We start from the raw sequence: 12598 nt of genomic DNA, 5'->3' as shown, positions 1-12598 counted from the left end.
TCAGGCAATCTACTCACCTCAGCCTCCCAAAGGAGCGGGATTACAGGCTGAGCCACCGAGCCTGGCTCATCAGAGAAGCCTCTTATGATTCTTTCCCAAGCATTCCAAGTTCAGAGGGAGGCCTCTAAGCCGGTGGCATTGGCCTTCTCACGGCAGCCATGAGCCTTCCTGGTCAGGACCTCACAAAGCCTCTTGCTTCAGACCTTGATCTCTAAGGTAGCCCCTTCTCTTTGGGGACTGCTGGGGCTGTCTCTGTGTTGCTTTGGCCCTGACTTGTTCCTTTTCTCAAGTGACCCACAGCCCCTGCTACCCTGGTGTTGCCAGCTTGGCCCTGGGCTGGGATTAGGACCAGCATCATGGGTGTCAGTTCACAGCTTAGTTCTGGGCTGAAACCTCCAGGCCGCCACGGGCAGGGAAGGCAATGGCAGGTGGGCCAGCTCTAGGGGAGATGTGCTGGCCTTAGGGGCTTGAGCAGCTCAGCTTTGAGTGTTGTATGTTTCTTCTCAAGGTCAGCCATGCCCACCTGAGTGCTAAAGTGTGGAGGGTGCGAGGAGACTGAGCCACAAGAGTGGGATCTGGGGAAGGCAGGCTGCAGTGGGCGCTAAGAGGCTGCCCTGGCTTCAGTGAAAGTCCCATTTCAGGGCTGCTAACCCCCTTCCACATGTGGGCCTTGGGAACTTCAAAGTTCTTGGAAAGGGGAGAAGAGGCCGCCCAAGCAAAGAAGCCTCATCTGGGTGCCTTGGAATACATAGTCAGCCTACACCTGTCTGTGGCTGGCCTGGGAGTGGGAGGGTGGCAAACCTTGGCCACAGGGCATGCTAAGTAGAGCCTGGCTGGCCTCGCTGGCCCGAACCTCCAGGGTGAGAGGCAGAGCTTGCTTGGCTTCATGGTAGGGTGCAAGGCCACTGGGAAGATGAGGTGAGAGTACGGTGAACTGGAAGGCAGGACCAGGCCCTGGAAGCCCTTCCCTCTCTACCCTGCCTCTTTCTGAGTCTCTCAGAGCAGCCACGTTGACAGAACCCTCCAGTACCCTCCCAGGGAGGAGAAGCAGGCTCTTGGCACCTCCCCGTCTCCCCCAGTGCTAGCCCTGCTATGCCTCTCACAGAGGCCTGTGGTCTGTCCCAATGACAGACTGGCTTTGGTGTCCCAAGGGTACCCAGCCCTGAGCGTGTGGCTGCACTTGGGGGAGGGTAAGGGAAAGCCAGCCCGGGACCGCCACCGTGGCCACTGGCCTGGGAGCCACAGGAAATGTACCATCATCAGACACGATACCTGGCTCAGGGCCCAGTCTCCACAGGCTCTCCAGGGCAGGCGTGCTCCAAAACATGCCCAGGCAGCCCTGCTTTCCATCTAGTGCCCTGTCCAGGGACCAATTTTATTGAGGTCCTTCTTGAGTCATTTTCTAACATTCCTGTCCTACCTCTTAGGGTGACTGGATTTACTGCCCTTGTTGCTAAGAAGCACTTAGAGCCAGGCATGGTGGCTCATGCCTGTAATCCCAGCACTTGGGGAGGCCAAGGCAGGAGGATCGCTTGAGCCCAGGAGTTCAAGACTAACCCATGCAACATGGCAAGACCTCGTTTCTGCAAAAACAATTTAAAAAATAGCCGGGCGTGTTGACACACGCCTGTAATCCCAGCTACTCGGGAGGCTGAGGTGGAAGGATCACCTGAGTCCAGGAAGTTGAGGCTGCGGTGAGCTGTGATCGTGCCACTGCACTCCAGCCTGGGCAACAGAGTGAGACACCCTGACTCAAAAAATAAGTAAGAGAAGCACTTAGTTTTTATCTACCTTTAAAACCAACTCTGGGCTTTGAGGGAAGTCCACCCACCTTTCGAGACAGAGCCAGGATGCCAGGCCTCTGGCTCAGAGGGCCAGTGGTAGAGCAGAGCCAGGAGTAGGAGGAAGGACGGGGGCAGGAGGGCAGGGGCTGTGCCCGGGAACTGGCTCCTCGGGGCCTCTGGCTCCTGTGCTGGGAAAGTGACAGACTGGGGTCCTGAGGGAAGGGGTTCAGCCTTCAGAAGTGAGGCCAAGGGGCTAGGGGAAGGAGGTGGAGGCCTGGGAGCCCTAGGGGTGAATTTGCATCTAATGAGTTGTGTTAAATTCCAGAGTAGTATTGAAATCTGCTCTGTACCTCTGCCCCCCGCTCAGGGACCCTGAGTGGCCTGTTCTGACTGTAAAGTCCCAGCGGCCCGTAGACACCCACAGGCCCCTTTTTGTAGATTAAAGGACCTCACAAAGGGCTTGTGGAAAGGGGAGATGGCAGAAGTCATCCCCAGAAGACTCTCAGGTGAGCTATGTGGCTGAGGAGGGTGGTAGAGTGGGAGGAGCGTGGTCCAGCAGTCAGAAGGGTCCAGGCTGGACGTGGCTCTGTCACCTAGGGAGCAGGAATGGAGACCCTGGAAGTGAGAGTGGCCCATAGTCACTGGGTGCCTCCCAAATGCCCAGCACTGAGAGCTGGCCGTGAAAAGTCCTCAGGGCAGCGGGAAGAAGGAGGGATGGGTCACTTGCTCCAGCCTAGTGAAGACAGGGTGAGAGGAAGGCCTCAGACCTCTCAGAGGGGATCCCAGAACATTCCTGAAACTCAGTGCTGGAGGATGCTCAGGTATGCACAGAACACAGGCATGTCCACTGCCCTTGGGGCCTCAAATCCTTTCACCCCCTACAAGGCCGCTTTGGTGCTTCCTGTCCTAAACATGAGGCCACTTCTGTCCCGAAAGGGGGGTAGCCTCCCCCAGCCCCCTACAGGATCACAGACAGGGGCCCAGGTTGTTAGGGCAGGAACCTAGTGCTGTCCCAGACATCGGCCCCAAGGTCCGATGTCTCTCTGGAACGATCTGAATGTGTAGCCATGATTGGACCGTAGCTAAATGCAGAGACACAAGGAACATGGTTGAGCTGCTCTTAGTGACCGTGCGTGGCCCATGCATTCATAACTTTCTCCAAGATGTTTTGTGGCCTGTTTCTGTCTCCGGCCTATGCCCCACCTTGGTTACCTGTAGTGTGAAGGAGGTGGCCTGGGTGGGTCTCCCCAGCCTGGCCCTTGGCGAGCCCCATCTGCCTCCCTCCTTCAGGGGATCAGATGTCCCCCAGGTACCTGCTCCCCAGGGTCCATGGATAGCACCTGTCTGCTGGGACTAGAGGGTGAGCTGTCAGTGGCCTGTCCACTAATGTCCCAGGGCTGGCGCCCCCACACCAGCACTAATCTAATCAGGAAATAGCAGAGTCCACATTTCCCAGGAGTTATAAATAGCCATAGCAATTCAGGCAGCATTTCTCTGGAAAATGTGCCCTGTCCCTCTCCCTCCCTTCTCTGTATTTAAATGACATCCTGAAATAGACTCGGTTTCTGGAGGCTGCCGCCTCCTGGGAGACAGAGCTTCGTTGTCAGGGTGCCGAGGGGCCAGGCGGGCTGCCCTGGGCAGAAAGCAGGGCCACACCTGTGGCACTCACCAGGAACATGGCAGGGCTACGGGCTCAAAGCAAAACAAGGAGGTGCCACTTCACCCAGGCCAGGCCTCAGAAAGGCGGGAGCATGAGAAACAGCAGTAAAGGGTACCTGGCAGGCCATGGAGCAGCAGGAAGGCAGAGAGAACTGAAGACTCGTGTGGCCTGGGGATATCTGGGAAGGCTTTCTGGAGGAAGTGAGGCTAGACTTTAATGTCAGGAGTTGCTTTCCTGTGTCAGATGCTCCCAGGAAAAACATCAGGTGACTACATAACAGCTAACTGAAATGACAGGGAGGGAGGGAACCGAAGGAGCATCCTGGAGGCTGCCCAGCCGGTACCCAGGTCTGCCCCATCAGGCCATGCACCAGGAGGCTCGATGACTCCTTTCTGAGTAAACAGCACTAACAGCAGCCCCCGGTGTTGCTGAGGGGAGCAGGCACCAGGTTAGGTACTTCACGTGTTCTCTTGCAGCCTCAGCAGAGGGGGCGAGTCGGAGGCTTGATTTGAGCTCCACGTCTCACTTCCCGGATGTATGGTCCTGGGCATGCTCCACATTCTCTTTAAGCCTCAGCATCCTCATCTGTAAAAGGGGAGCAGCTGTGAGGGCTTAACCCCACAGGTGGTTGTGGTGATGAACAGAGGTGCTGGGTGTAAGGGGTTGTCACAGCGTCAGGCTCACAGGACGTGCTCAAGATGCGGCAGTTGTTGTTACCACTTTCCGTGACAACCCTATGAGTAGGTGTATTCACACAGACCAATCCTGACTCCCAATCTGGCTGCATCCAGATACCACTCTGGGCCTCAGGGAGGGACCACTGGCTCATCCGGTGCAGCTGCCATTTGGTGCCAGGTTATGGGAAGCTGGGGCAGAGAAGCGTCCAGTGACTCTGACCAGGTGCCATGGAATTGGCCTGAGGCTTAGGCTGATACCTGGAGAGACCTGCCTCAAAAAGGGGTGGTATCAAAACACAAACCTGTACCCCACAGAAATATAAAATCATAGTATATCATTCAAAAAATGGGGCCAGGCCAGGTGTGGTAACTCACACCTGTAATCCCAGCAATTTGGGAGGCCAAGGCAGGAGGACTGCCTGAGCCTAAGAGTTGGATACCAGCTGAGCAACATAGTGAGATCCCATATCTACAAAAAATAAAAAACATTAGCTGGGTGTGGTGGGCACACTTGTAGTCCCAGCAGCTCAAGAGTTGAGACCAGAAGACAGAGAAACCACTGATAGAAGATGCGAGGACTTAACCCCAAGCTGTAGGTAACTTACCTATCCTGGGCTGACCCAGATGCAGCTTTCCTTCTGTGGTGACGGTGGCCCGTTATAGCAGCGTGTTCACACCATGGCGCACACACCTTGGAAAGAGCGCAGAGACTTGCCAAGGCCTCCGTGGGCAGGGAGAGCTTTAAAGGACTCAGCTACCACAGGTGCTGTTGCTTGAGTCCAGAAGTTGGAAGCTGCAGTGAGCCATGACCATGCTGCTGCATTCCAGCTTGGGCAACAGAGTGAGAGACCCAGACTCAAAATATTAGGGCCTGCGTGGTGTTGTATGTCTATAATCTCAGCTACATGGAAAGAGACTGAGACGAGAGGATTGCTTGAGCCCAGGAATTTGAGACCAGCTTGGACAACATAATGAGATCCTCGACGCTAGAAAAATAAATATTTTTAAAAAGTGTTTAAGGGGGACATGGCCGCTCCAGAACGTTTCTCCCAAGTGTAGCATCTTTGTCACTCAGTTGACAAAGAGCATTTGAGATCCCTCCACCCTGTGTGGCCACTGCTGGGGGACAGACCCAGACCCTGTGTCTAAGAAGACTCTGTGGTCCAGATGAGATGAAAGAACTCTAAGGGGCAGCCTATGCTACAAGCCCAGAGAGGGGCTGTGGGGCAAAAGAAGTTTATAGGGGAGGGAGGTTTCAGGAAAACAAGGCCAAAGTTGGGCTTCCCTTGGTACCCTCAAGCCTTCTGGAACAGGGAGCCAGGGCAGCAGCTTCCCTTGTGTTTGAGGAGGTGCTGGGGGCAGTGGTTCTCCCCAGGGATTGCTTGGTTCTTTCCACACTACTTTCTCTGTCTTCTGGTCTCAATTCCATCCTTCCTCTGGGCAAGGAACTGGCTGCTGAAGACTGGACCTGGACCACAGCTGGCCCAAATGCAGGGCCAGAGTGAGCCACGTGCAGACCTCAGGCCCCATCAGAGGCTGCCACCTGTCCCCAGTGTGTGGGTGATAGAAGGTGTGGGAAGGACATAACCTCAAGCTGTAGGTACCTTACCTATCCTGGGCTGACCCAGATGCCGCTTTCCTTCTGTGGTGACGGTGGCCCATTATAGCAGTGTGTTCACACCATGGCACACACACCTTGGAAAGAGCACAGAGACTTGCCAAGGCCTCGTGGGCAGGGAGAGCGTTAAAGGACTCAGCTACCACAGGTGCTGTTGCTAAAAGCCATCTGCCAAAGAACGGACCTCGCGCCAGTGCTTCTACTCTGCAGGGGATAGACCCGGAGCTCGCTGCAGGGGCCTGGCCCAGGGCGCACAGCCCTCCTGAGCGATGAGAAGAGGGGCTTTAAGAAATGTTGGTGTAGGTGTGGAGAAAGTAAAAGACTCTAGTGGCCGGTTACAAAGCCATTCAAAAGTCAGGCAACAGCCAGTTCTTTGCCTTCCACGAAATTGACAGGGGACTTCATTGTCAGCGGAGAAATCATTTAAAATAATTTTCAATACTATGCAATTTAAGGCATATAACATGGACAGAGGTTGAAGAATTGTGTAATATTGCTATAATACAACTCTTTTCACCTTCTACTTATTTATGTGAATAAAGTGTTTCATTGTTCACATACTTTTTTTTTTTAAGAGACAGTGTCTCACTATATTGCCCAGGCTGGTCTCGACCTGCTGGGCTCAAGTGATCCTCCTGCCTCAGTCTCCTGAGTAGCTGGAATTACAGGCACGTACCACCGTGCATGCACAGCTTTTAAAACAAAACAAAATAAGCAGAACTGGTGCGGAACCTCATTTCACTTGAGCAAAAAGTAATATTTACATGGATACATCAACTAAAACAAAGCTTCTCCCCATCTCATTCATAGATACAATTCCACCAGAATGTTACTCTGCTCTTAAGAGCTATTATTGTTGGCCATGTGTGGGCTTTTACCTTTTGATTGTGTACTGCTAATCATGATGATCACAGTCCAGAGTGTATTTTAGACATTTGGAGCCTTGCAGTCTTGGGAAATTTTTTTTTTTCAATTTATACAGATATTTCTGTGGAAGCATAATATCATAGCAGGATGAATAAAAGACTTAAAAATATAAACTAGGACAAAATTCTTGAGGAAAAATGAAATAGGAACACAAATTCCAGGAGAGAGATGATGCAGAGTCTCTCTGGAGAAAGAGAGCAGTGCGCGTTCTCTTTAACTGGATGATTGTGGGTGTCCAATCGCTATGGTATTTAGAGCCCACTGAATACATTTGAGAGAAGATGTCACAGTTTTATTTTCAGATGGCAATATTTACATTATTCTGGAAATTATATTCCTTGCTATTTAAACTTGTCATGGAAATGTTCAGACGTTGACTTAAAAATGTGCCAGGGAGTGCATAGTTTTTCGAAACTACTTTATGGGTGCACCCGCAGAACAGTTGGAAGGCCACGGAGTTAGAGAAACAGAGTCTGCAACCATCCCCAGCGAGCGATGCCTCTGACCCTCCCCTGGTGTCTGCGCCTCCCTGGGGCTCCCCCAAGTCTGGGGAGTTCCCCTATGGGGGAACTGCTTATCTGGAAGCCAACTGCTTGAATCTTCACCACAGTCCAGCAAGGCGGTTCTTGGTACTGGCTGCAGTACACAGACATTCGGGAATGCTGAGGCTCAGGTTAAACCCTGCCCGCGCACCCACTCCAGGTACGGTGCTGCTGGGATTCAGACCCAGGCAGCCTGACTCCTCTGCGTGGGCTCCCAGCTCCACATTGCTCTGCCTCCTCCTGTCCAGCACCTCCACATCCAGGGGTCGGACCCCCTCCTTACGACTCCACATCAGGGGAGGGGGAAGAGCAGGTGTCTTATTACCTTTTGTGAACCTCAGTTTCTACATCTGTGAGGGTGGTGGTCAGGAGTCAGTGCGGTGTGGTGGGCAGAGGAGCCCAAGAGTGCGCCCTGCCTCTCTCACAGGGAGGGTACTTCTCTAGCCAGGGCTGAGGCTGGAGGCTGGAGGGGCCTGGGGCTAGGGCCTCCCTGAAGAGCTCTTCTCACCACCACCTTCCTGAGTATTGAGCTAGCTTGTGGGCAGTTACTGGCCGGCGGGCAGAGCTCTGGCATGGTCTCCGAGTGTCCCCTCTCACTCATGCACATTCTCTCTCTCTGCAGCTGGATCCTCAAACCGTAGAAACCAAGAACTGGCACACAGACGTGATTGAGATGAATGGGGTGAGCGGCAGGGGCGGGAGATGTCTGCGCAATGGGTAGGCAGCCTCGGGGCAGTGTGCTGCCTCTACCTCCCTGTAGCCAGCTCCCTCTCCTCTCCTCTGCCCACACCCTTTCTGCTGCCATCCTGCAGGTGTTGAGGGAGGCCCGGGTGCTAGCGATGCCCTTGTTTGCATTCCTGGGGAGGGAGACACCTGTGTTTTGGGAGGCATTCCTTGGATACTCATGGCCGCCTCACCGCCCCCCCCACCAGATCAAAGTGGAATTCTCCATGAAATTCACCAGCCGAGATATGAGCCTGAAGAGGACCCCGTCCAAAAAGCAGACCGGCGTCTTTGGTGTGAAGATCAGCGTAGTGACTAAGTAGGTACCGTCTCCAGAGTCCAAGTGCTAGCATCAGCATGCAGGGTCCCCGCCAGCCCCGGCCCCCAGCCCTCCCTGCCTGTGCCCGTCCCAGCACCCCATCAGTCACCCAGTAGTCGGTAGTCATGTGCGGCCAGTGCGGCGGCCAGGGTGGCCTGCAGAGGTGTGTGCCCTGGCTCGTGTGATGCTGTGGAAGGAATGAGCCAGCCCTTAAACGTTGTAAAGTCTGCAGTGGTGGGGCCTGATCTTTCTGATTTCATTGGAAATCCCAGACTGCCCACTTTTCATAGTAAATGGGAAGATGTGTCAACCGTGAGCCCACATTCTGGCTCGGCAGCAACAGGCTGGAGCCCAAGGACTGGCTGCCTCTCGGGAAGGGCTTGAATCCACGAGCATCTGAGTTGGAGGGCACTCTTTCCCTGGAGCCCGGGCTTATTTTCTAAAACCTTCTTCTGCCTGTGTCCCTTGCCGTCTCCACAGGCAGGCCTTAGGCAGGCTGGGGGTGTCATAGCCTCATTTTCAGCTCTTTCCCTGCCCCACTCCTGATCCCAGAGGCCAGAGCCCTCTAAGGCCCAGGGCTGCTGGGGCAGGGGCACTACAGCAGAGCTGTTGGCGGGAGACCTCCCCACACCCTGCCCTCACACCCCTGCCCCCTCAGGCGGGAGCGCTCCAAGGTGCCCTACATCGTCCGGCAGTGTGTGGAGGAGGTGGAGAAGAGGGGCATCGAGGAGGTCGGCATCTACCGGATATCCGGGGTGGCCACGGACATCCAGGCGCTGAAGGCCGTCTTCGACGCCAGTGAGTCTGGGGACCCAGCCTTGGGGTGGGGACACCTGAGCAGAGCCGCTCAAGGGAACCAGCAGCCCTTCTCCACTTTGAGGCCACACTAGCCACACCGTCTGATGTGGCCCGAGCTAGACTGTTTCGGAGTCTTTGTGGCAAGAGCTGTTGCTGTATTTTCTTATGTAATTCCCTCTCCTCTAATCTCTTGTCCAGATAAGGAAACTGAAGAAGCTCAGAGAGGCCAAGTCACTTGCCCAGGATTGTCCAGCTTGTAGGTTTTTGTTTTTTGTTTTTTTTTTGAGTTGGAGTCTCACTCTGTCATCCAGACTGGAGTGCAGTGGCTGCTCCCAGCCACCGCAGCCTCGACCTGCTGGGCTCCGGCCATCCTTCCACCTCAGCCTTCCGAGTAGCCAGAATTACAGGCGCGCGCTACCACGCCCAGCTAATTTTTTTGATTTTATTGTAGAGATGAGGTCTTGCCTGCCCAGGCGGGTCTCGAACCCACAGGCTCGGGCAATCCACTCACCTCAGCCTCCCAAATGCATGGGATTACAGGCTGAGCCACCGAGCCCAGCTAGCTTGTAGGTTTTGATCCTGGCCTTAAACTCAGATCTTACTCCAGAGTTGGTGTCCCTGGCTTTGCTAGTCCCTGGTTGCCTAGTGGGCTACAGGGAACTCAAAGAGCTTGGGCCTGGGCTTGCTGGCTCAGGCTCCCTCTGCTGTCTCCAGGGCCCCAGGTGCACTTGGAGTAGTTCTGCCTCTGTGTAAAGTCCATGGTGGTGGGGCCTGACCTTTCTGATTTCTTCTTTTCCCACCTGCTGGTTTAGGCTGCAGCAGCAGCAACTTACACAAGAGTCAAGAATCCTGTACTGGCCAGGCAGGGCTGATTCCATGTGTGATTGACCCAGAGGCGGCACAGTGGGGAGCCTGGGGCAGAGGACGATGGGACAGGGGTCTGGGAACATGCTCCCCATGCAACCTGGGAGCTAAGGCTTTGCTGGAACATGGCATTAGGCATGAAAAACATGCATTGCCTTTCAGAAAGGGGCTTGGCGATGGGAGGATTCCAGGTGGAAGGAGGGTGTGAGCCACGCGTTATGAACGTGGCCCTGGAACTCTGGGTGATGAGCTCTGCTCCCCTCCCATTCCCCAGGAAGTCTCAGCAGACTGGATCCCAGCCTGTTTCTCCCTGTTTCTCTACCGTAACCAACAGAACTGGGTCTCAGCCACCTGCGGTCACTCCTTACACCTGCCTTTCTGGGGGAGATAAGAGCCAGAGGTGTATTGGCAGGGACTGTGTCAGGATGGGTAGGGGTAGGGAGCAGGGCTGCCTGTCCAGTTAAGGGCTGCCAGGGAGAGAGGGATGACTTGGAGGTGATCTTGCTCCACCCCTGCAGATAACAAGGACATCCTGCTGATGCTGAGCGACATGGACATCAATGCCATTGCCGGCACCCTCAAGCTCTACTTCCGGGAACTGCCCGAGCCCCTCCTCACAGACCGACTTTATCCAGCTTTCATGGAGGGCATCGGTGAGGCTCTGGGGTCCTGAGGGCTGGGCTGGGCTGGGCAGGGCTGAGCCAGGGAGTAAAGAGCACAAGGAGATATCCGGTGTACCCTGGCCCTGTGGCCGAGGGCCCAAGGGCGAGATGTGGCCTGCTGGGACCTGGTGCAGAGGCTGGTCTCTCTCTTGCCTGCCTCTTACCCCTGATGTCCCCAGGGGCTGCTCTCTCTGCCTCCTACTTGAGCATCAACCTCCTTGCTTAGAACCTCAGGCATCCAGTGAAGACTGCCTCGAGTTGGGTGGTCAGGAGTTAGTACCCAGAGCCAAGGAGGCTGGTTCAAGCCAGAGGGCACAAAGATGACATGTGCTGAGCCTTCCGGAAGGACCACTCTCTCTCATCATCCCCTGTGCTGAGGGTCTTGGCCAGCAGGACTTCTGCCTTCACCTACCTAAGCCAAGTCCAGGCCAAGTGCATCCCTCCTGCCTTCTCTTCTGGGGCAGACCAGAGTTTCAGCCCCCTGGGCATGGGGAGTGAGGAGCCCACGGAAGGCTGCTCTCTCCCACATGCCAGCAGCAGAGGTGGTTGAAAGAGAGAACACATTCACAGCACTGGCAGCAAAAGTCAGTGGCTTAAACTTGTCCATTCAAACCAGGGCCAAGACCCATGCAGTCAGGCAGGCCACCAGCCCAACTTCTGGCTGAGTTGCCAGTTGTGGGGTCTCCAGGAGGAACCAGCTGCTGACAGCCCACCCAGACACCAGGTCCCGGCTCCAAAGAGCGGGGAGCCTCAGTTCTCCCTCAGGGTCTCGCAGCCTCACGAACACCAGGGCTCTGGCTGCGAGCCCCAGGAGCCAAGCCCTACCCTAGCCCTTTCCTCCCCACAGCTCTGTCGGACCCTGCTGCCAAGGAAAACTGCATGATGCACCTGCTCCGCTCCCTGCCCGACCCCAACCTCATCACCTTCCTCTTCCTGCTGGAACACTTGAAAAGGTAACCGGGAGGGTCCCTACTAGGGGGAGAGCAGGGACTCGGGGCAAGCCAGCTAGGGAGCACGTGCCCTGCTGTGGGACCCCCATCTCCTCAGTTCCCCATCGTGGGCGCTGGTCTCTGTCAGGCTATCTGCAGCAGAGTACGAGTTTGCTGTCCAACTTCTTGGACTCATGCTTATCTTTTGAGAAATATTTTGATCCTAATAGCTACTTCAAATATTGATCAGAGTCAAGATAGACAGACTTTCTAGTGGGTCTCACCTCTCAGTGGTTCATTCAATCAATTTAGCCTTTTAAAAATGAAATTGAATAGATAGCATTAGGGTCAATACCAGCAGTACATGTAAGTACGATTGCTTTGTTCAGTTACATGCAGACATGTATACTGTGTTGCAACATAACATGTGTTTATTATTGTGGGTCACAGTAAAAAAGTTTGAAACTCACCGGTCTTGGCCCATATCTCATTTAGCAGATAGGGAAACCATCTCCCCATGCCTGAGCCAGTAACACATCTCTCCCTAGAAGCGATATCTTCAAATCCTAAGCTAAGACCCAGCTCACCTTGTAGGCAAGGCAAACCAAGAGCTGGGCAGGTTGATGCCTGCAGCCAAGTACAGACCTGAACCCAGTTCTGAGCCCAGGACTAGTCCCAGGAGCAGGGAGAGGTCACTAGGCATCCCTTAAAGCCACTTGTCACCGAGAACCAGGGAGCTCCCCCAGGACGGGGACGCTCTGTGGGCAGTTCCTCCATGTGCTCAGCTCCCCCTGGGCCAGGCACCCGCTTCAGCCAGCCAGGCCAGGCTCGGGAGGGCCAGCGGAGGCCTGGATGCGCCTGGGGCTGGTGCCGTGTTTTTCCCATTATGAGACATTTTTCCTCTGGTTTGGCCAGGATCAGAACCCCGACCAGTTCCCAAATCATTTGGCGAGAGTTGTGGGGAGGAGGACGCACAGAGGAGTGGGAAGGGAAAATTCATTAGGTTTTCCACCCTGGGAACCGGGCACAGTCTGTTCCCACATCTGGGCCTTGGTTGGGCCTTGGCAGGGGGGCGGGTGGAGGGTGAGGGGCGGG

The 12598-nt window shown here is 54.9% G+C and overlaps 1 protein-coding gene across 5 annotated transcripts in view; it reads left to right on the top strand.

Annotated features, from left to right (window-relative positions):
• The window catches only part of ABR (active BCR-related), a 103877-nt gene that overhangs the window by 86794 nt on the left and 4485 nt on the right, over positions 1 to 12598 (top strand). For 4 of the 5 annotated variants that reach the window (XM_008056045.2, XM_008056046.2, XM_008056048.2 and 1 more), the window contains 5 exons: positions 7831 to 7890; positions 8141 to 8250; positions 8909 to 9048; positions 10431 to 10565; positions 11422 to 11527. In XM_008056045.2, coding sequence (XP_008054236.2) covers positions 7831 to 7890; positions 8141 to 8250; positions 8909 to 9048; positions 10431 to 10565; positions 11422 to 11527 — 551 coding nt within the window. Of the gene's footprint in view, positions 1 to 7830; positions 7891 to 8140; positions 8251 to 8908; positions 9053 to 9251; positions 9305 to 10430; positions 10566 to 11421; positions 11528 to 12598 lie in introns of all 5 variants that reach the window. The other variant, XM_021711352.1, reaches the window with a different exon arrangement.

Source organism: Carlito syrichta, unplaced genomic scaffold (assembly GCF_000164805.1).
Source record: "Carlito syrichta isolate Samal-C Ts95f unplaced genomic scaffold, Tarsius_syrichta-2.0.1 Scaffold302085, whole genome shotgun sequence".
NCBI lineage: Eukaryota > Metazoa > Chordata > Mammalia > Primates > Tarsiidae > Carlito > Carlito syrichta.
Note: the sequence above shows the minus strand (reverse complement) of the source record. Positions and strands in the feature narration are given on the sequence as shown.